Source organism: Aphelocoma coerulescens, chromosome 9 (assembly GCF_041296385.1).
Source record: "Aphelocoma coerulescens isolate FSJ_1873_10779 chromosome 9, UR_Acoe_1.0, whole genome shotgun sequence".
NCBI lineage: Eukaryota > Metazoa > Chordata > Aves > Passeriformes > Corvidae > Aphelocoma > Aphelocoma coerulescens.
Window position 1 is genome coordinate 12446226 of NC_091023.1, and position 24006 is coordinate 12470231.

At 40.2% G+C, this 24006-nt stretch overlaps 1 protein-coding gene across 1 annotated transcript; it reads left to right on the plus strand.

The window, feature by feature from the left end:
- Positions 1–4397: 4397 nt before the first annotated feature.
- DIPK2A (divergent protein kinase domain 2A) lies at positions 4398–22586 on the plus strand. The gene is made up of 3 exons (XM_069024607.1): positions 4398–5116; positions 16895–17198; positions 19637–22586. The coding sequence occupies exons 1-3, from the start codon at positions 4463–4465 to the stop codon at positions 19966–19968; spliced, it is 1290 nt and encodes a 429-aa protein (XP_068880708.1). The 5' UTR covers positions 4398–4462; the 3' UTR covers positions 19969–22586.
- Positions 22587–24006: the final 1420 nt, after the last annotated feature.

Consider the following 24006-nt stretch of genomic DNA (forward strand, 5'->3'; position numbering starts at 1 on the left):
TAACCAAAAAAAGAGACTTACACATAGAAGCAGCAAAATTCTGCACTGGAAGCAAAGATATTATGTGTTTATGGTAAAACTATTGCGTAAAGTTCAAAGATGAAAACAATTTCATTGAGAATCTCAAAATTTCCATCAGAAACAAAATAAGTAGACTTTACACAAGGACATAAGCACTGTCACCCTGTTCGTACACAAATATAAAGAACATACAGCACGAAATCAGGATCAAAATAGATGTTCACTTTAAAGACCATCCTTAATCTAAACGTGAAGATGTGAGGAAAGAGAAAGGAGAACCTGAAAATACTTTTGCAGCTTTTGATATTCAGTTTCAGTGCAATAACCAGGCAATGTCCAATTCATGATGATAAAGCACATTTGCAAGGATGTTGATTCAGGAAAATAATCTGTAATGCTGTTCAGCTGCTCAAAGGCTGTAATAGGCAGCAATTAAAAGGAATAAGAAATTGAGGAAAAATGCCAGATTACTAAAGGCAAAAATTCTACAGAGCCAGTATTTCTGTGCTACATTGCACCAAATACAGTATGTTATGTGCATAAAATTCAACACAATTAAAAATGTTATGATTATTTATAAAAATTGTCATCTTGTTGCTTTTTCTCATTCTGGCTTGCACTGTAAGCAAGAATTAGTATTGTACATAGACAATTAAAACTACAATTTACTGCAATTTTTTATTGGTTAAAGAAGGACACTCCCTTCCACTAGTAAGATGAACAGACTAACCTAACCCACATTTTAGGTGTTATTTTTCCAGAAGCACAATACTAATTTCATTTTGTTATGAGTAAGTGGTACAACATAACAAAACAGATTTTCAATCTGCAGAAGGTAGAGCACAGAACAGAAACTGTGCTACACAGCCTCAGACAACTGCAAACAGTGTCCTTCCCTCTAAGATGAGCGTGATGGATGCTTGGTTGGATAGATCCTTTACACAGTCAAGCCATATACCCAGATTCCTTCAGATATGTTCTACTTTCTGCTCAAGGATCAAATCTGAAAGATGTTTGTCCCAACCTGTGGCTATCCCCCAAACATAAATGGTAAAATATTCAGAAATCTCAGGCATGCCCACAGCAGCCCTTGCTGGGACACGGGCATCTGAACTATGGGTATGCAGTCAGCCTGATGGATGTGAACATAAATATGTAAACTCTGGGTTATACAGGCGCAGAACTTAGAATAGTTTTTCCCAGCACATCTCTCAGTGCTGCCTGGTTAAAGTGATGAAGATCCCTATTTTGAAAGCAGCAGGGTGATTTGGTGATTGAGTGTGGGAATGAGTGTCTAGATAATTAAGAAAAAAAAGATACTCTAAACTGTTTTGCAGTATCTGCAAGGATTTTGAGATAACTGCCATTTTGAACAGCTGCTTACTCTTTAGTTTGAAACAAGAGCTGAGTGACGTGCCCTAGTAAGGGAGAGTCTGTTATCAGTTCTTTCACTAGAGCTGCTGGATTCTCTTTTCATTCTAAACTGTTTAAATTCTGGGTGGGTTGTTGCTTTCTCATTCTGGAGGCCTGGATCTATTCAAGTTTTCTTTCAAATCAATATACCAGGTAATTTAACGTTGTGTAAGACATCTCTGCAGCTGAAGAGTCTGTGATCACCACGCGGCCTCTTGATGTCTCTGAAAACAGTGGGAATATATTCTGTCCACTTGTATAAAAGGTCTGTGCTTAACTTGAATACACCATTGTTATGGGAGATGTAAAAAATCCCGGGTCGGAGGCAGCAATAATAGGTAATTGTTGGAATGGCACTTCATACCACAGAGCAAACTGAGACCCTGTTGCTGTGCTATGGCCCAGCCCTTTGTAAGAACCTGCTAAACATCAGAGAACTGCACTGGCACTCCACTGATGGCCTGTGTTTGCATCCCAGCCACTGCAACCTTTGATGAATTACACTGTCATATATAATGAAGTCTTCACAGGAAAACTACTGTAGTTGTTTTTGAAGGCTAGTCAGAAGGTGGCAATTCTAGAAAGACGGGAAATGCATGCATTATAATGCATTACCTAGTTTATTTTGCATTCCCTTGCACTTTGATCATCCACAAATCAGACTTTCTAAAAGCTACAAGATATATCTGTCATTCTTTCAGAATTAACCATTTTTTACTCAGTTGGTCCCCCTCCTTTGCTTTTTCTTTCCAACTCTGCCTCAACCTTTTTTCCCCACATTTTAGTCTTCCAAATGGTTGCATTTTCCCTTCAGTCTCCTTTTTCTCTTTACCCAAAATTCATAAATCTGTGAAACCAAGTTAAAGACATGTTGTATAAAAAGGCAGCCTCCACCTTCCTTTATCCCTCACAAACAACCCCCAGAGTCTCCAGTGAATGCCAGTGAAACCAGAAATAGCTACAGAACGAGTTTTCTGATCTGTTTAAAAACAGATTTATTTGTTTATGAATTTGCAATATCAAATGCTTTAAGAAGACTACATTGTTGTTGAAAGAGCATAATAAATGATTTAAATGATTCTTTGTACCTTAAAATGTTTTCATCTAGTAAAGAATAAAATATTCTGTTCATGTTCAGAAGGATCAAGCTGTTTCCCTATAAAGGAGCAAATAAGAAAACTTGAGAAATAAGCAATGCAGAAAATAAACATTAATCCAGTATATTTGTTTATATTTGGATTTGTTAGTGATTTAATGACTTTAGGACTAGATATTGTTAGATAAAAAAAACCACTACCACCATGTAAAGACCAAACACGTTTAGCTAGTGAGTTTGGAGCTTACATGCAGGAAAAAAAAAAAAAAAATCAGTTCATCTTTCAGGATCAATTACGATTATACGAAATACAGCCTCAAGGAGTGCATACCCTATTGAAGACTTGAGTTAAGGGAGATGATATATATTTGTTTATGTATATACTTATTTTGTAATAAACCCACTAGTTTGTAGACCAGAATTTGCTGATGGAATGATTTGACCCTATCAGCAGCATTTAACAAGGCATGTTGAATCAGATACAGTGACAAAATCTCAGTATGATAAATACTTTAGACTAGACATAAAAATGTCAAAACGCAATACATAGGGATATCAGTACATGCTAATATAAAAAGACAAATGTGTGTCCAATATTCTAGATACTAAGCACTTAGATTTTAGTATAACGCATATGGAATAACTGGAAATTATGCCATCTGCTACACTTCTCTCCCAATGATATCCCTACTACACGTTTGGAACTGAACAGGTAATGAAGTGAGGTACTTCTCACAATATGAAAGTTGTCTTTAACTGGTGAGGGCACAGTATCAAACGAGATCAAGACTTTCACCCTTTTTCTTAATCTCTGTTATCTGTTTTGTGTTAAGTTTTATAGAATGGCTCTGAGCCTGAGGCAGTGCCGGGGACACCACTCACAGGGACGCTGTGGAGGCAGCCTCACAGCACGGTACGCTCCTCAACAGGGTGACTGCACGGTTCTTCCCCCCCGGAGTGGGATGGGACGAATGCATTTCGAAGGATCGGGTATAGTGTTCCAACGATAAAACGAGACACACCAACTGCCCCTTGCCAGCACTGGGAAAGAGAAAACCTGTCCCGTGGCACCAGCAAGCCAAGCTGGGACGCGGCGGTACGGCCAGAACTGCGGCGGGACCTGTGAGGGCGGGCGGCGCGCGCCCGCAGCGCTGTGAGGCTGCGGCGGCCACACGGAGAGTGGCGGACACTGCTGGGGCAGCACGGCCGTCCCGGGCCGGCCTCGGGCAGGGCGGTTTCCGCCGGTAGCGGGCGAGCGCTGGTGGCCCGGACGGAGCGGGGGCGGGGGCGGAGGCGGCGGGTGGACACGGACACAGAGTCTCACACACACACACACACACACACACACACACACACACACACACACACACACACACACGCACACACACACACGCAACATGGCGGCAGCCTCCGCCAGCGTCGCGCCCCCTCCCACAGCGGCTCGAGAGTCCGGCGGGGCCGGGGGCTGAGGGGCGGGAAGGGCGCCGCGCCCCGCCCCACCGCGCGCGTGGCGGCCCCGCCCCCGGCGCCGGGATGGGGCGGGGAGGGGGCGGGGCCGCACGCGACTGTGCGGCGTCACGCGCAGCCAACCGCTGGCGGCCGGCGGGGCTCGCGCTAGGCCCCGCCCCCCGGAGGCGTGTCCATCGGCGGGAGGGGGAGGAGCCCCCTGGGGCGGGGGGCTCGGCGGCGGCGGGAGCGGCGGCGGCGGCGGAGCCCGAGCCCCTCCCCGGGGGCGGGTCCACCCGGGCCCGCGCGCTGCAGGCACCGCCCCCCCTCCCCTGCCCTCCCCCTCCCCGCCGGCCCCTCAGTAACTTGGCCGCCTTTTATCGGGCGGGCGGCGAGGCGGGGAGTTTATTGGAGCCGGAGCCGCGGCGCGGCCGGGGCGGGCAGCGAGCGCGGCGAAGGGCGGGGGGCCCGGCGCGGCCCGGGACGATGCTGCGGCTCGTGTCGCTGAAGTTGGGGCGGCTGTACCGCTACGTGAAGCTGGCGGTGCTGGGCAGCCTGGCGGCGGCGCTGGTGCTGAACACGCACTCGCTGCTGGCCTCGCTGCAGCGCAACGAGCTGTCGGAGCGGCGCTTCCTGCAGCTCAATAAGTGCCCGGCCTGCTGGGGCACCAGCTGGTGCCGCAAGTTCCTCAACGGGCAGCTGCGGCTGGAGAGCTGGGGCCGCCTGCGCCTGCTGGACTTCTTCAACGTGAAGAACGTGTACTTCGCGCGGTACGGGGAACCCCGTGAGGGCTCCCGCCGCGTCGTGCTGAAGCGCCTGGGCTCGGCGCAGGAGCTCGCCGACATCGACACCAAGATCTGCCGCCGCGCCACCGGCAGGGGCCGCTGCGACCTGCTGCAGGCGCTGCCCGCCACCGAGTTCGCCAGCCTGAACGGCGACGTGCGGCTGCTCACCCCCGGCGCCGTGGAGGGCTGGTCCGACCTGGTGCACTGCCCCTCGCAGCGCCTGCTCGACCGCCTGGTGCGCCGCTACGCTGAGACCAAGGATTCGGGCAGCTTCCTGCTGCGGAACCTGAAAGACTCGGAGCGCATGCAGCTCCTCATCACCCTCGCCTTCAACCCCGAGCCGCTGGTGCTGCAGGTAAGGGCGGCCGGCAGTGCCCGAGTGGGCGTCCGCCTGCCCCCGCCGGTGCTCCCGGTGCTGCCCGTCCCGGCGGGACCCTCGCCGGAATGGCCCTTCCAGCCCCTCGCCGCTGCCGCCGTGTCTGCGGCCGGGGACTCCCGGGCAGCTGGCCCCAAATCCCGCCGGATCGCGGGGGCCGCCGCTGGCTCTGTGCCCTGACTGACTCTCTTGCAGAGGTACCGGCGGGGCGGGCTGAGCAGAGGGTCTCGGGTCCCTGCCTCCGGGCAGGAGGCGTTTCTTTAACTCGCTCAGCCTGATCAGCTCTCCTTCTGCCTTCCTCCCTCAAAGACTGCATGTGTTGTCCCGATTTGCCGTCCTCCTCAGGGTTTTAACTCCATCCCCATACCGCTGTGCTGTCGGGTACCGAGCGGCAGCCGCCGTCCCGCAGGAGCGCGGCGGGTCAGTGCTGGAGGCTGGTGCTCTCTGCTTACTTGTGCCTTTCGCATAGTTCGGTGTCAGCGTGTTCCACAATTGATATATTCCCAGGGAGCTGTGGGTGCCCGTGATTCATTTCTTAAGGTCTAGTTTAAGAGAGCGCGTAGAGACTGTGCTGCGATGCTGTTGTGCTTTCCTTGTCAGAAACTGACTCATATGCTATGTCATGTTCTTAATGTGAACTAAATATAGTTACTGCTGGTAAAAATTAGAGATAGGTATTTGAAGTCCGAAAATAGACCGACGAATAAATGAACAGTGTTCTCTCTTCAGCGGTTACCTATTTCCTAGTCTTTAATTAGGGGCATGGGTTATGTGCACCTACCTGAAATTTGTGCTTTAATATGTTACGTAAATTTTTAGGTGAAAAATGCATAGGAAACTTCTATTCTGTGGCATCACGCAGTTGCTTCTATTCTATATATATTCAGATGGGGTGCTTTGCATTTTGGCTTTTAACATGATCAAGGGAATTCCCAAGTGTGCCTTTAGTATCTAGGTTTGGAATAAGAACTGTTTTGTCTAACTACTGAACTGTCCTTGCCTTTATCCAGTCTATGATTAAAATAATATTTGAAAATATGTTTTGAAAACATCACCTCATGATTACTGTTAACATCTGCTGTTTCTCTAGTGAGAGGCCAAGAAATGCTCAAAAAGCAGTGCTACAAGGCTTTACCCCCCAGAAAGTTTGCCTACTGACTAATTTCTAGAAAATCAATTTATGAACTTAATTACAAATTACATATGTTTTTGGGTGGTATGCCTTCTACCCTTCAGTCTCTCCATGTACAGCTCTTCAGTTTTGTTTACAAAGTGTGTTTCCAGTTTGCTTCTCAGCAGACTTGAGGGAACAGTAAGTCTCTTCCATTTTGCTGTGAAGTTGCTCCTGAGCACAGTGAGAAAGGAAACTCCACTTAAGTAAGAAAATCAAAACTGCTTTGCTTCGCTGAGTATATTCGGAAGTTCTTTGAGAAGTGATTTGTTTTGGCTGTGTTTCATACAACTTACTTTTTTGGTTTTGAACAGTGGTTCCAACATACTGAGCGTAGACCTAGATGGCCAGAGAACAGCTGTGTTTCTTCATAATTCAGAGGGGCAATGTAGTCTTTACAAAGGGTATGGTACACTTGCAGCATTTACTGTAATGGGCTGGATCGTAAACAGTGGGTTGATTAAGAGTCTTGATTCCTCTCAGCTTCTTGATGAACTGTAGAAGAGTCCTGAGATTGTCAAGCAAATTTGCTAAAGAGAAAATCTTGGATGGACTTAAGCATTCTGCTCGACATTTATTTTAGCAAAGGTGCATCTGAGAACAGAGCAGATCAAATTGGTGGGAAGTGATGCAGCTTTTAGCAGTTCAGAGCATAGTAAAGCAAGTCTGCCACCTTTTAACAGATCAAAAATGTTTCATAGTGTTGTAAATGTTGATGTTTAGGCATAGCTTGGACAATATTTCTGGGGAGCTTCAGGCCAGCTTTGTGTGCTTAAACACTCCTAGTGGTTTCTCCAGAAGAGTGTTAATTAACTTTGGTAATGGGTACTCGAGGTTTGAAGACCTTCCCTCAATTAGGAATGAAATATCTAAAATACATGAATCTGTATGAACTCTTCCCATACCATAGTACTCCAGGCTCTGTGTCTACCTGAGAAACACATAAGGAACGGGTAATTCTGTATTCTGCAGCTCTTGCAACAGCAACGTGCGAGAGGTGGTTACTTTCTAGAATTGATAACTGACTACTGAGAAGGTTGTTTGTATTAGTACATAACATATATAAAACATTTTATGGTATAGTTTCTGCAGTGTTGATGAAGGCAGGTAGTGCTATGGGAATGAAACTTATAGGCTTGTTTTAAAAATTAGCTGCTTCCAAGAAAAGAAACCTACACAATGTTATATGAAGAATCAGATTTTAATTTAAAATAAATCAATAAATAGATGGATTTAACTCATGCTGTCTGTCACTGGAGGGCACAAGGAAAAATATTGCTTATTTTTGCCTTGAGCCTTTCATGGAACGCTACAGTGACTGAGCACTGTTATTCATAACAGTTTTGGTTTAGAAGTGGAGATATGTCTAAACTCCTGGTGTACAGTGCATTCAAGTTCTGTGTTGCTTAATTGCATTACAGCTAAATGTAAATAGGTAATTTAGTAGGAATTCAAAGCTTGATCTTTCATTTATAATAGAAAATTCACTGTAGTCATCTACAAGAGCCAGCAATTTATGGATTATGAGGCTTTTCATCAGCGACTGGGATTTTAGCTTGAAGCCTGTGTGGAGTATGGATTATTCCTGAAGCGGTGTTGCTCATGAACTGCATCGTCACAACTGATTTACAACTTCTGCTGTGGGAATTTTTCAGATGAGGCTTTAACTCATAGCATGATGTTACTGTTCATCAAAAATGTAACACTGCACAGTTTAGTATAGATTACATGTTGTAATCCTAACTCACTATTTGTGTTTTTTATAACTTTCTTGTTTACCTTTGTCCACATCTATTGTCCAGGTGTACTCAGGGAAGAATTCAGACCCTTTTGCCATTTTACTTCATTAAGCAAATGGAATGACAGCTGTAGTATTGTTCAAGTACAATTCACATATTTTTTGGGGGTATTAAAACACTAATATTTCTTCTGTAGAATCTTGCTAAACTACTCACTAATTAAATCCTTTTGCAATTTTCATATGAATTCACATTTGAACGAAAGAACTTACATGCTAAAGATTTAACTTCTGATAGGTTTGGGGTTTTTTCCTCTCTCCTCCTAATAGCTGTTTTCTGCAATAAAGATGAATACTTTTTAGTAAAATAAGGTCAGATTTGTAATCAAAATGCTACATCTAAACCAGTATTTCATATAGGCATGAACATTGTACTTGGACAAAAGCAACAACAAAACTTGGTGCTGTTTCAATTCGTTCACTGATTAGCAGAGTGTTTTAAATGAGCATCACCTGGAGGATAGGATCTATGCATGGTATCTTATTTCCAACTGAGTATGATGATGGTGTGCATCAAGCACTTGCAAAGATAGGTTGGCCGAAGTTGCCTTAGGAAGAAACAGAAAAATTTAAAAAATAACTTGAATTACAGACTGAGTGCAGTGTGACTGTTCGCTCTTTGCAGAATTCATAGAACCGCCATGGATGTAAGCAGATTTATCCTTGTCCTGGGACTTGATATAAACCACCCAGCTTCTAGTTTGTCTTGTAAAACAGATGCGGTGGAGAAAGTTTTTGAAATTTTTTCAACAGTGATATCTGCTTAAATAGTGGATGTTATTCAACTTTATCAAGTAACTTGATTAATTTTTATCTTCGCTTGCAAGTTGGAACATAAACTTACTGTTAATAGAACCAAAAGGTGTGGTACCTCTTATTTTTCATAGAGCTCCTGCCCTGATCCCTGTCAGCCTCCAGATTTCCTCTTTGGAGGCACTGTGGCAGTCTCCTAACAGTTTTGGATAACAGTTCTTGAGCTGCTGCTGTCGTGCCACTGTAGCTGCCATGCTGTGAGCCATGGTGTGCAACCACGCAGTGTCTGACACATTTTGCCAGTGGCAAAGTTTTAAGTTTAGTACTTAAAACAAGAAAAAACAACAATGCCCCAAATCCAGGGTAAAACCAGAAAATTTTTGTTCTCAGAGAAAGTTCAATCTGGCTCAGGACTGCTGAAATAAGAAATTGTTTCTAGATAACAAAACTGTTTTTCAGTTAGGTTGTATTTCTCCTAAGATCTTATGCTTACCTGAAAAGACAGTTTATGTCTGTCCTGGCAAAACTAAAACACAGGATTTATAAGTTGTTGTCACAAAAGTGCACGTATAACTGGTCTTGCAACCCTCAATCTTGCCATTGTGTTGTTGGTTTACAGTGTTGCCAGGTGCCATATGGAAATGTCATTGTGTTTGCTTTGTTTTCAGAGTGTTGTGGTTTAACCCCAGCTGGGAACTCAGCCCCACGTAGCTCCCTCCTGTCACACTGAGATGGGGGAGAGAACTGGGAGAGTAGAAGTGAGAAAACTTGTGGGTTGATACCAAGACAGTTTAATAAGGAAAGCAAAGCCAAACAAGGGATTTGTTCAGCAATTCCCATGGGCAGGCAGGTGCTCAGCCATTGCCAGGACAGCAGGGCTCCATCACATGGAACGGTGACTTGGGAAGATGTGCTGTTGCTCTGGATGTGTGTCCCCCCTCCTTTCTTCTCCTTCCCCCCAGCTTCACATGCTGATCATGATGCCATATGGACTGGAATATTCCTTGGATCAGCTGGGATCAGCTGTCCTGGCTGTGTCCCCTCTGAGCTTCTTGTGCACCCCCCCAATCCCCTCACTGGTGGGATGTGGAGCAGAAAAGGCCTTGGCTCTATGTGATTGCTGCTCAGCAACAGCTGAAGCATCCCTGAATTATCAATGCCATTTCCAGCACAAATCCAAAACACAGCCCCACAGCAGCTACTATGGAAAAAATTAGACCAACACAAAGCAAACTTGAAATTTGCACACATACTTTGCTGTTAAGATGAAATGCTTTCACATAATGAAGATTTCTTCAAACTATAGAAGGTATCTGCCAATTAAATCCAGAGTGCATTAATGCAACTTTGTCTCAAGCTGTAGCTTTTAAAAACCAGTTTAAATGACAATTCTTCAAAGAATGATGGTGAACATTTGTGTCTGGGATTTAAATTACAAGTCTCAAGGTCTTTTATTTCTCTGACTGTAAGAGGAAATGCCAATCTCTATGTGCCAAATAGTAGTATTTCTGCATCTTTAATAGCCTGTGTAAATCATTGCCCCTCCCTCAGATATGGTTTTAGTTCTCTAAATGCTTAAGCTTTAATGACTTTATTTTTCTCACAACTTCTGATCATTCTTATTCCTTGTGGGGAAAAAGCAAAACAAACCAAACCCAACAGCTGTATCTCTATTCCTAGTATAATTACTCTGCATGAACAGTCTGTTGCCACATAACCTAAAATTCTTCTGGTTTCTCTACATGTCATCATTGGGTTTTCTGTTTGATTTTGTTATGCGGAGAGCAATAGTTGACATCTGGTAAACATATATTAAAACTTCAGCTGATCAATTTGAAACAATTTCTTGTACAGAATTCACTCAAAGTAGCAATTTAGCCAAATGTTCCACGGAATCTTTTTGCTGATCTAGACATAAGAAGTAAATGGGCAAATTCCTCTTTTCTATTTTTTCATACACACTCTTCTAATCATAAGTTATTTTCTGTAGTTCTATTCTAAATACATTGGTAGAATGTAGAATGGCAATTCAGTTTTAATACTTGGTACCCTTTAAACTTTCTTCTTTACTCAGTTTGGTGTTTCTAATCTGTAATTCTGCTGCCATAAACCAAGTAGTGGATTTAAGGCAGTTATTTGCACTACCTGACATGTCCTTGAGTGGACTTATTTAAGTCCTGGCTCATACAGATACTAGGATTTTAATAGACTGAATTTCCATTGTGAATCTTTTTAAAAGGAACGGAAAATTGTTCTTTGTTGAATTAAAATGGAGTGGCCTCATGTTACAAGAATGTTCCACTGATTTGGTTGTATTGAAAACTGAAGAATCATTTTTTGCAGTGACATATGACTGTACATATTAGACCAGAACTGGCTTGTACTTGTCATGTTAACTGTCATATTTAATTATGTTCCTTAAATTATCAAAACTATTCTCATTCTTCTTTCTAGTGAAAGTTCCCTAGAGTGAAAACATGTAGGGTAAATTATAAGGGATATTTTAAAATAGTCTAGAAATTCTTGAAGTTATTGTGGGGTGTGTATTATGATGAATGGCTGTCTGAATTTAAAGGCTGCAGGGAAGTCACTATATAGACTTAAATATAAGTTCTCCTGAGAAATTCTTACTCTTGTAGTTTTCAGTAGCAGAAAAATGCTTGTTACCCCGCATTAGAAACCTTGTAATACCAATGTTATTCTGGTATGTCAGATGTATAGGGGGAGTTGTTTTTTACTTCCCTGAATTAAGTAATTGAGGCTTTGTTTTAGTCTCACTCACTACTGATGAGAAGTAAATACACAGTGATTATTTTCATCTGTTGCAAATTTAATCTGAGGAAACTTTTATGAACTACAAGCTAATTTGAACAGGTGACAACCAATAATGACATTAAATTTGCTTTACTATGGTTCTCGAGTTTAATCATTGTTCATTAATTTAGAAAAGAGGCATATCTCTGCTGGTATTGTGAAATACAGCTTTTACAGCTGAAGTGTTCAACTTAAAAATTGAGTATTTAGAATTTTGTGTATTTTTGTCTTATAGTATGTCAATTAAGCCTGGTATGTACCTCTTGTTGTCATGAATTGTATGTAATAACTGTTTGAAATGTAGTCAAACTTGAACAGCGGTCAAATAAATAAAAGAAACATGGTTTCAATGGGAACACCAATGTTTGGAGTACTCAGTGAAATCCATTGTTCACTCTGTGTGTGTAGGCTATATATGTATAACTTTTGTGGGATTTCTAGGTAAATGTCAAATGGTGTGGCATATAGTTCAGAATTAAATGGTTTTCATTGTACTCACTAGCATTCAAAAACTCATTTGAATACATATCTTCCAGAATGCAGATCAATTCCTGACAAAAGGAGGCATCTGTGTTTAGACTGTGCTTTGTAACTCCTTTGATCCAAAAAGCATCATTGTAAAATCTGCTCTCCAGCTCTTCATGGTTCCAGAGCTCTGCTTATTTGCCTCGGTGACTAATACAAGTGCTACTTTTGTTTACACTGCAGAATCAGCAGTGCTCTGAGAGAGAACTAATTTTCCTTTTGAGGAAGAACATGTTATTTAAATTCTCCGTGCCATGCCTGTTTGTGCCTGGGCAGATGCAGTTTAGCAGGGTGATTTAATGAAGGCCTCAGGGAGAGGGTAATTTTGCCATGAAGTTCTTCAGGGTCCCACGGAGAGAAGTCCCCACTCTGTTTTGTGTGTGTTTTTTAAAATTTCATCACATATAAGAGGTAGGTCTTTGTTTGGGCAGATTTTGTCTAGGGCATTTTTTCTGAGCTGGAGCTCACTTCCTGCAAATGTTGGAGGTGACATATAGAGAATCTTCTGGAATAGTTTTGAGAATGAAAAGCTCGGATTTTAGTGATACAGTGGAACAAAAATGTCAGTTGTTACTTAAGCTGGTCTGGCTTTTTGGTCTTGATTATGAGGATGAATTATATGCTTCATTATGATAAACTAATATTCTTTTAAGTGTTTAATTCAAAGGGGATTTGTGTTACTGCAGAATACAATAGGCCTTACAAGCTTCAAGCTGGTGAGTCTTCATTGCCTGATCTAATTCACAGCTCTGAACAAAATGCACTGGCACATTTTTGTATCTTCTCAGGTTTAGACAGATGGAAGTGAGGAAGACAAATTCACTGATAGTGTGTTTTGTGCTTCAGTGAAGTGATAAATTTGCTCTGTTAATTCTTAATATTTATTCTGAGACTACAGTGTATTTTTTTAAAAGGCATAAATGCGGTATTATTCTTTCAGGAACAGCATATCTGTTGTCCTTTTGACAGGGTTTGTTTAGGTTTTTAAGCCTTGCTTAGAGAGATATCTTGGAGCTACACTAATTAGAGCAAGCAAAATATGTTTTGGGGCTGTGTCAGTGGGAATGAGGGTAGCAGAAGTTTTTGGTATCTTTACTGTTTTCCGTCTTTCTGTTAGAAGGTTATACATATTTCTCTGAATACAGAAAGATAACAGCGTTATTGAGGGGAAACTTACTAAGCTACCTATTTGTAGTTTTTGATATGTGTTACTTTATTTTAAAACACATTAAAAAGTTTAATTATCTATGGTTTCCATGGCATTTATGTGTATGTTCACAGATGAAATGTGAGTGGGCGCATCAGAATCAGAATCTTTTGTCACAAAACAGCTGATTCTGGTTTTCAACAAGAGCTTAGTTTTTACCTTAGTTGTCAAATGCACATTTTTAAGTCTGCAAATAGCATATTCAAGTACAAAATTATCTAATTAAATATTTAGACTACTGATAATTTGAGAAAATAAAACCTAAAACAAAGTTATGCATTATTCCACAGAAGTCAGATTTTTGACAGCAATCTATGAAGCTTCTTGTTTCTAAATGCAACTTGTTCATGGAAAACATGTTTATTAATCATACAGATTTGTTTTCATTTCTTACTTTCAAAATTTTAATACATGAACAAAAAAATCCTTGTGTTAAGTTAGCTGCAGTTTCCTCTTAGAAAACACCTTTCAAAATAGAATAGTACAAAAAGTTACAAATCGCTGCTTGCAAAGGCACGAGATGTGCACCTCAATTAATATTCTTGTCAAATTCACTGAGTGAATATAAAAACTGCTGAATGAGGCACTTGTACATATTTTTATCCCCTTCTTCGGCTACTGACTTGGGTAATGAAGTGTAGATGTGGCTGTTACATGCCAGTTGGAAGGGGGCCAAAGCAGAGATGTTGTTTGTACATGTGCAGATGTTGGCAGGATTCCCTGAGCTCCTGTTGTCAAAAGATGTTTTTACTGCCACAGTGTTATAAATATATCTGTTACAGCATGGCATGTAGATATTCTACTGGTAACATGAAGGTGTGCACTTCTGAATAAACCAGACTGCTCCTAGGATTTCTTGTCTGAAATGAAATTCAGTGTACACAGTGCAGGAACCATAATAGATATATTTGGAAGATCAGTGTTTAAAGCTGTACCTTGAAAGTCAGTTTATCCATTACATAAATCACTGCTGCTGGAAAAGAAAAGTCCCCTTAGCTCCTTCTCTCTTCTGCACTCGGCTGTTGAGGCCTTCTCCCTTCCTCTCACCAGTACATCCCAGCATGAGGTGGTGATGTGATGATATGGATCAGGCTCTGATCCAATGGAGCACCAGCCCAAAAAGTACCAGCCTTGCTTTCCTAATGATGTGCAGGGATTGAAATGAGTGTGCTTGGTGGGTTGGAAGGGAGGGACAACTTTGCTTCAAATGGTAGCACATCCTTTGCCAGGTTCAACTGTTTGTGGTTGAATTTGTGTTTGAAAAGGGAGGCAGAGTCATAAGCAGGGTAGGATTGAAACACAGAAAAGGGGAACCGTGGAAAAGGAGTGGGGTGGTCCAAAGTAATATTTAAATAGAAATATTTAAGCATCATTGAATTGTGTGCTGATACAATGCAGCAATATGAAAATGTCATGCACATTTGGTGAAATTAGTTAAGCCTGTGCTTATCAGGAAATAGAATCAGGTAACTTTTCTTCAATTTAAAGAGGAGTTTATATGATGCAGGTAAAATAAATAATTTCATTTGATGGAGAACAGCCATTTGCTTCTTGTTTTGTTTTGGTTCAGGACTGAATACAGTCATGATAAATGCACATGAAATACCCCTTTGGTGACCTTTATTGATGCCACAGCCATGTTTTTATTATATAGTCAGCTTAGAATAAGCAAGGAACACTGAATTAGCACATACTTCAGTTGTTGGAAGGTTATTTTGTTAACCACAAAACAAGTGAAAAAGAACCCCAAAACTCTCTTAACTGTGGAATGTGACACTTGACTTGACCTGAACTGGCAGATATTTGGCTGTACTTACCACCTTCATTAATTGCCCTGAATCCTGCAGGTAAATAAGCCTGGAGGCTGGATAATGTCTTCCTTATTGCATGGTAGATTTAATTACTGAGAGAGATTTAGTTCTGCTGAGTTATGTGGTATCACAGCTTGAAAATGCCATACTGGTCTCAAATCTGTGAAATTAGTTCTGTATTATCCTCAGGATTTATCACAACCTGTTTTGCTTACGTGAGTAGATCACGTGATAAAAATAGAGTTGAAGTTCAGACGTACAGGCATGTCAAAAACTTTGAACCTATTCTGTAATTAACATGGCTCTTTTGCCCAACCAAGAAGGGTGGTTCTTTGCAGTGGTAAACATGGTTACTTACCCAGAAATTGTCTTCTACGCTTTGCCACCTTAGAGAGCAGCTTCATGCCTTTTGCCATAAAAATGGCAAACGTTGTCAATTATGTATATTAATTATGATTTTAGTTTCTTCATGTGTATTATATAGACAAGGTTTGTTCTGTTAGGCACCTCTTCCCTGCATGGTCTTGTAGTTCAGATCCGTCTACATGAGGTGTTTCCTTCCAGTCTCTTTCCCCAGTTTACAATAAATGTTTTCTTCCATTGTGGTTTCCAGGAGGTATAAAGCTTTCATGCATCCTGAAATGCCACCATGCTGTTCACCCCAACTGTGGTAAAACCTTTGCTACATCATTGCTGCAGAATTGGTCATGAGTTGTGTCTGGTGACATGATAGCAAGGTAGAACACGAGGAAGGGGCATGGGCACGTGGTATCTCCTGATAGTTAAAATTAGTGTACATCATACTCTTAGAGTGCTAACTTCTATAAATTTGTGGTTTCTTAAATTAGTGCTTTTGTAGTTTCTTCCTGTTGCATTCCTATTCAGCATTCCTCCACAGTTTGGAGGGTACTTTTTAAGTGCTTGTTCATATTGAAGTCCTAGGGCACATTCAGCATAGCTGAATTAGGAAAACCATGCTGGTGTGTTGTGGGTTGTTTTGTAATTGCTTTTAGTGTGTCATTTCTGTTCAGTTTCTTGTGTTAACTTCACAGAAAGGTACTGTTGGAGACAGATTTTACTGTTGATAAAAATTTTAAGTGGCCCTGTGTAATAAGCACACAGTATAAATATAGCAATTAATCAAGAGATAGACTGTTAAGGTATATGAGAAAAATAAAAAACCTCAAAAGAATCCCATCAACTAGGAAAAATGGAAGGGATGGTGATGGAGAGGAGGAGGTGCCACTTAGTAAAGTTTTTTTTCTTTAGATTATTAAAAGAATTGATTTTAATTAAAAGATCAAATGCAAGAATATCTTGATGGGAAATATACTTGAATTACTACAAGAGATGTGTAATAAAACACCAAGAGAAAAAGATGGTTGGTGGAATTGTGTGTGTGAATATATGTGAGTGTGTGTGTGTATATATGAAAAGCTAGATATGGGTTATGTATTGCTTCAGGTCATCCAACTTTTTCCCTTCACTAGTTCAGCAAGGCCTCTTGCTCACATAAATACATTTTGTATTGTTTTTCCTTTCCCTTTGAAACTTAGAAATATATGGATTATAGTGTTGATGGGTATTTACAGTTTTTTCTTCTAAGTTTTATTGAAAAGCCTTTTAAAATCTAAACTGCTTTGTATTAATTAAAATGTTAAAAATTTTTTATATACAGAGTTTTCCATCTGATGAGGGTTGGCCATTCGCAAAGTACTTGGGAGCATGCGGAAGAATGGTGGCTGTCAACTATGTGGGAGAAGAGCTGTGGAGTTACTTTAATGCACCATGGGAGAAACGAGTGGATCTGGCCTGGCAATTAATGGAAATAGCTGAGCAGCTGACAAATAATGACTTTGAATTTGCACTCTACCTCCTTGATGTCAGCTTTGACAACTTTGCAGTGGGACCAAGAGATGGAAAAGTTATCATTGTAGATGCAGAAAACGTTCTGGTAGCAGACAAAAGGTTGATCAGACAGAGTAAGTTTCTTCTTTCACTCCCCTCACCCCAAGTGTCTCACTTCTTTCTCTGCAATATTTAAAGTATGTGTGGCTGCTAAATACGTATTTTGTTGGCTTTACAACTAGACTACTAATTAACAAACGAATTCGCTTTCTTCTGCAGTTAGACTACTAATTAGCTTGACCAATTTGTCAATTTCATGAAGAGCGTACCTGGACACTTTTAAGTACTGTAAAGCTGCATAAAGGAAGAGATGGGGATGGGAAGAGAGTGTTGATGCTGGGTGTGTTTGGACAAATGGACAGCAGCCTGGCTGTCTTGTCTACCTTAGCTAAGAGAGAGAGGTCCCTTTTGTCTTTTTTCAGAAGCACTTTCGGAGGTCTTGGAATTCTACTTTCCGTAAGTGATTAACAGTGTTAGTGCCTGCTTTGCCTTAGTCCCATAGCCTGACTTTGGTTCAGTGGTTCCGGTTGGTTCTCTAATAATGGAACTGAAGGAATGGGTGATTATAGTGCTGTTTCCAAATTAATTTTCTTTCTGTCAACTGTAAAAGCTCAAAGCAGTGGCAGCAGAAGAGGTGTTTGACAAAGTGGCATCACATAGGCTTATATTCTTTTTGAGCTTATAAGGAAGACTTAACAGACCTAAGGGCTGGATACATTGAACATGAGACCGTGGATTCTACAGAAGTTCATGGCAACAGGCCAAGTGATTCCAGTTTGCTTCGGGTGAATGGATTTATTAAGCTTTGCATATAGGCTTCATATGTTGTGCTGCAGAATTAAGTTTTGGACTGTGTTTTTCTATCCACACACTTTTCTACAAGGAAATGCGTTTTGGGACTGTTTGGTTGGTTGTTTTTTATTAGATTTATTATATGTTCTAAAGCTTAGATGAAAACTTTATGAGCCTACCAAGGAAACCTTTTAATGTGTTGGATATCCAGTATATTTACTTTAGAGCTCTGTCCGTTCCATTCCTTTCTGTTCTGTTCCTTTCCTTCCCTCTTAAAATAATATTACTGAAGGCTTTCATTTTTGGAGCATGTCTGAATTGCTCAGGCAGAAAGACGTCCAGATGAACTCTGAAAATGTTGATATGTATGTGGAATAGGAGCGAGTAGCTCCTTGCAGAAGCTGAATGCTGGAAGTGTCACATCTGTTGTCCCAACCAGGATTTTGGTGTGTGATTTATGATCTAACAATCAAGAACACAATAACTTGTGTTGTGGTTGACATTTAATACTGATTTCATGAATCTTCTGGAAAGTTCCATTAGACAATCTCTGTCCAGAATGATCAATATGCCTGTTTAGATATTTCGGTGTGTACGTTCTATCCAGTTGCACTCTACAGTAATACCTGATTGTACTCTGTGTGGGCTATCATGTTTGAATTTGCTGAAGCCCTTTTTTCCCATTCTCCTTTGCTGGATTTTTTTACACATTGAATTTGCTGTTACTTCTACAGATCTTACACAATGTTTTTATAGTTTTAACTGTCATCCTTCAGTACTCTTTCTTTTTTCTAAACTGTCAGTGTGCCGTGAATGAGAAGACCAATAGTCAGGTCAGAGACCAGCCAAGCACAGATTAATTTTTTTTTTGTACCTCACACTGCTAAGAGAGATCTGCAAAGCTATGGGACTCCATGACAAGGACCTCTTCTCAAAGCTGGCAGTAGTTTGAAAACTTAAGATGAAAGTTTTCTAGCAATAAGTAGTAAGAACTCATGAGAGCTCACACTTAGTAACCTTTTAAGTATTATTACTGCATAAGGTATGTTATGTAGATCAGGTTTTAAGTTAAAGAAAACTACCAAGGAGAAAGGTTTGTACTTGTACATAAATGCCATTTGCTTTTCTGAATTTTACTTTCTTCAAAGATTATAAGTAATGCATCTGCTTTTTTATATTCTTAATGGTTACTGCCATGTCGAAAGTAAGATAGAAGATAAAGTTTCAGAAGTTTATAGCAATTACTTTGGAATGTTGTTTTAGGCTTTGGTAGACCACTTGCCAGCAGTAGTTTCCAGGGCAACTGGAGAAACCAAATCTATGTTGCTAGAATAAATCATGTTGCTTGTTTGTTTTTCTCTCAGCTTTGGCTGTGGATTGTTCTCTGGTACTTGCTCATGCTACATTTTTTCCTCTGGGTATGTGTGAATGTAGATTTCATGTGTTTACTCAGCAAAGAGAAGGAAGCAAAACCAGCAGCAATCTATTTTGCCCTCTTTCTTTCTTTCCCTTATTTTTTGTTTTGTCAGGACCATTTCAGCAGGATGTACCAAACTATCAGATGCAGTTTTAGGCCAATACATTTCAGAGTTTATCTAAACAAAATTGGTTTGTAGTTTAAATGTTAGCAGTTTGCTGTGTATTGAGCTTCTGATGGTATTCAGACACGCTCCTTCCTCCCCTCTCTCACTTCTTTTTCCTGTCTCCTTATATTTCACAGATAAACCTGAGAACTGGGACGTGTGGTACGAAAGCAAGTTTGATGACTGTGATAAAGAAGCTTGTCTGTCCTTCTCTAAAGAGATTCTTTGTGCTCGTGTCACTGTGGACCACAACTATTACGCCGTTTGTCAGAACCTTTTATCCAGACATGCCACATGGCGTGGCACTTCAGGGGGGCTCCTCCATGACCCCCCAGCTGAGATTGCCAAAGATGGGCGCCTGGAAGCCCTGCTGGACGAGTGTGCCAACCCAAAGAAGAGATACGGTCGATTCCAAGCCGCCAAGGAACTCCGGGAATACCTTGCACAACTGAGCAACAACGTGAGGTAGTCCACAGTGAAATTCTTTTGCAACACTGGCTAAAACACTATTGCAAAGACACATAGAAAAAAGCAGCTTTGGACTCATGTGTTAAAAAGAGAGAATAAAAAACCCTAGTTTATCAGTTTTCTAAATACTGTAAAAATAGAATTTTATGGTGTTATAATGTTCCTTTGCAAACAAACAAGGTACTTACTGAATTAAAACTTGAGCTACTATTGACTGTCCTCCCTAACTGTTTGAAAGGGAGTAGGTCACAAAAGACTGTGATAGCTTAATTGACAGCTTGTGTGTCAAAGGGTACTTTACATAAAACTGCATTAGTGTCACAGTTTTGTGAAACTGATGTTCTTACTTGGAAAGTCAAGTTAGACTGGCGGCCTGTTTTAAAGGCCTTTTTCCTGACATCATTGTCTCATTTTTGTGTTTGTTTAAACACCTTGAAGTGGCATTTACATCCAGATAAATCTAGCTGTCTGCATTGTTTCAAACTGAACAGGCTTTCACGTCAATGCTGTGCAGAACATTCCTACTGTGAGTACAGGATTCTGAAGTTTACTGTCTAATTTTAGGGGGTTTTACACTGTATTTTACCATGCTTAGACATTGTGATTTGTTTTTTTAAGATCATCATAAACTCAAATTTCACTTGAACTAACATTTGTTTAATGTCTTCTGTGGTTCTGCTGTTGGAAATATCACTTGATGTAACTATTGTACAAAACTTACCCTTCATGCCAGTATATACTCATGGCTGTTTAACAGAAAATCATGGTATGAGAAAACTCTTATTTTTAACAGAGATAATTTGAAAATTGGAACAATAAAAAGTTCAGTATTAATTCGAATTGGGGATAGAAGATTGACTAAAAATAAAAAATTACTAGTCTGGTGTAGTTAAGCATAAACCAAAGAAAATGGTTTTGTTTATTAGTTTTTGAACACATAGTAAACAAAAAATGCTATACTGTAGTGAATCTAATAATTTTCAAAATTCAGATTTTGATAGTCTTAGGTTACTTTCTGAAGAACTTCTAAAACTGTGTACTTATTCTAGAGAAAACCCTAATTTGAATAATAATGTCAAGCAAGTTAGCAGTTTGTTTTACATCCTTCGAAGTGTGTTGAATGGAATTTCCTGAATATTCATCTTCTGGCTTACCAGTAAGCTGTACTCATTCTAGGTACCTTTTCATGAGCTAAGTTTGACTATTCCCAGTGCAGTTGAAATGGACTTGTTGAGGTTTGTGTAAATACGGAGCTGTTCTCATAAATCACAGTTTTTGTAAAAGCCTCAGTTACTGCTACAAGAACTCACTTGAAAGCTTGCTCCTCAGTTTTTGGTTTTGTTTAATTTTTACAACTACTATGCTTCATTTTCCTGAAATCTTGTTCATACAAAGATACTCTTAGGAAACGTGTGCATATTACTTCTTGTAACAGTAATGAAGGAAACTAATATTTCTTAAATGCGTGTATAAAACACTATTTTGTACAAGCTAAACATAGTTCTGAGCAAGGTAATGTGTGCTACTTCCAAGAGCAGGCTGCTCTGCCTCCTGTACTGCATCAAAGCCTGATGGAAATTGTTCTGCAAGTGCAAGTGAGGGAAATTGCAAACTCACTGACTTCTTTCTCAAAGCTCAGAGTGGAGCTATGCAGAGATGCAGAGTGCTCTTTGGTTTCTTAGGTCACTGTGTTTTGAGGACATGGTTTAATGGTGAAGATGGTGGTGGTGCTGGGTTGCTGGTTGGACTTGATGATCTTAAAGATCTTTTCCAACTTTAAAGATTCTATGATTAAGTATATTTTAGAATTGGAAATTCTCACTCTTACATGATCATTGCCACTGTAGTCTTAATTTGTTCCCAGTCCCTTGTCTTGTTTTCTGAAGTTAGAATGTCCAGTGCAGCTTTTAATTTTAATTTCTCCCCTCATTTGAACAGTTTTATGTGCTTGTTCTGGCACAAGCTATTGGAGAAGGTTCATGTTATATTTCTTCATAAAATCCACTTATTTGAAGAGAATAGACTAATCCTCAGAATAAGTACTATCACCCTACCATAAAAGCCTTGACTTACCACTACAGTTGATTTTTAAACATCTACCACATTTTCCCAAAGAGAGAGTGGAGTATGATTGTTGAAGTTGTGAAAGAATCAAACACTGCCAGTTTTGGTTACTACTTGAGACAGTTCTGTAACTGTCAGAATGTTCTGTTAGATTTTGTTTGGGGTTTAGTCCCTCCAGAAACAAGTTACTGAAGCTGCTTGTAAAAGGAACTTTGAAGTGAAAAGAACACAAGTCCCAAAAACCCCCACTACAACAAAAACACTACAGGGAAAACATTGTGGAGAGCAATAAATCTTGTTCCATTTGCACCTGTGAGATATTTATTGTACAATAACAATTTATATTTTTAGTCATTGCCCATTATTATTGATGAACATGGTGAAATATTTTTGAATGAGATGTTTGGGGTTTGTATGTGCATTAAAATTGTCCTTTTGTACTGTAAGTTACTGTTTGTTTGGAATATTTTATCAAAATTGTCTCCCTGTGCCTTTATATTATAAGAAAGTTGTTTCTGCAACTTCTAATGATATTAATAAAGAATACTTTAAGAACCTTGTCTCATTTTCAGGTTATTCATTTTCAGGTCAGTAAGTCTTTTAGGATTAAGTGAGTCTTTTGGGATTGTCTTAGTCTAGCATGCATTAAAATATACATAGAACTAGTTTTTGTAGTGTTCCAGAATGCACCATCATCAGAAGTGGGGATTTTTGGTAGTTTCACATATTAAAAAAATTGTTTACTGTTACAAATTAATTTTGATTTTCTCAGTTAGAAGAAGGGCCTACCTCCTCCATCAGGAGAGGGCATGGAAAAATATGACCAGAATTCTGAGCAAAGAAATCGGGGGAATATTGCTGGGGAATTGAATGAAGGGAAACTTGCTGACTTCAGTGCCTCACAGTAGAAAATTAGTATACCAATAATGGGCCTAATTATTCCCTTTCTTATAGAATATTGGGAGCAATTCTAATTGTTTATTTAGATACACTCATTTGAGAAGTTATATGTGGAGATGGTTGAGCTTAGCACACTCATGCTTGCTTTCCTAAGGGTAAATTTAGAGCTCTGGCAGAAAGCACATTTAGTCATCAACAACTTTTAAGAGTTGCTCTCTTCTTTATCGACAGCCAGCACACTTTGTGAGGAGTGGAGTTTGTACAGTGAGTGCACACAGTTACAGGATTATGGCAAAGCACACTCTGGGTTTTAATCTTGAGTTTCGCATCCTTCTTTTTTTCCAGTTCTAATATGAATCAATATTCTGTAAAAAAAGTCTCATTTGCTTACTGTTTTATATAATCAAAATATGTAAACACCTGTCAGCTCTCAATTTGTTTTAGAGGAGGGTGAGACTTGACAACGGTTAGGAAAATGCACTCTTTTGTCAGACCACCTTCCTGCATTCTTTGACCAAGATGTTCTTGGTTGTGTTTATTTTTGTTGTTGTTGATGTTTTGTTTAAAAAATTCCTAGTTTACAAAGGAGGAGAACTTGCCAGGGAAGATAGTTTAGTAACTATTCCTTCAGCTGTTTACCTTCCTGTCCATCTCAGCTGTACATACTTTTGCAGTTCTCCCCAGTCTCTCTTGTGGATATTGTCAGCAGTCCATTACAATATTTTCCCAATTATTTTTCTAATTACTTTTTTCCCCCAAAGCTATTATACAAAACATATTAGGGTTATTGTTAACATCTTCCTAGAAGAGGTGGTACTTTGCCTCTGCCAAACAGTAAAATTATGTATATATATGTTAATTAAATTGTGTTTGTCTTTGATCTTTATATATCCTGTTTATTTTCAGCATAATTCAGGACTATTATAGTATAAATAGACTGGATTTGCTTTCTGCTAACATTGTCTTTTTTTCGTAAATAGTTAATTGGCAATTGAAATAGAAGTATTAGGGTAACCTCATTCCTTTCAGGAAGGTGGGGTTTGGGTAAAAAGCTGGCTGGTGGGAGTGTGGTGGT

What these genes read in the sequence shown, in the direction of transcription:
- DIPK2A (XM_069024607.1), top strand. Translation starts at nt 4,463, where the DNA reads ATGCTGCGGCTCGTGTCGCTGAAGTTGGGGCGGCTGTACCGCTACGTG. An exon ending in CCGAGCCGCTGGTGCTGCAG is followed by an intron (nt 5,117 to 16,894) that starts GTAAGGGCGGCC and finishes TTTTATATACAG; the next exon opens with AGTTTTCCATCTGATGAGGG. An exon ending in CAAAAGGTTGATCAGACAGA is followed by an intron (nt 17,199 to 19,636) that starts GTAAGTTTCTTC and finishes TATATTTCACAG; the next exon opens with ATAAACCTGAGAACTGGGAC.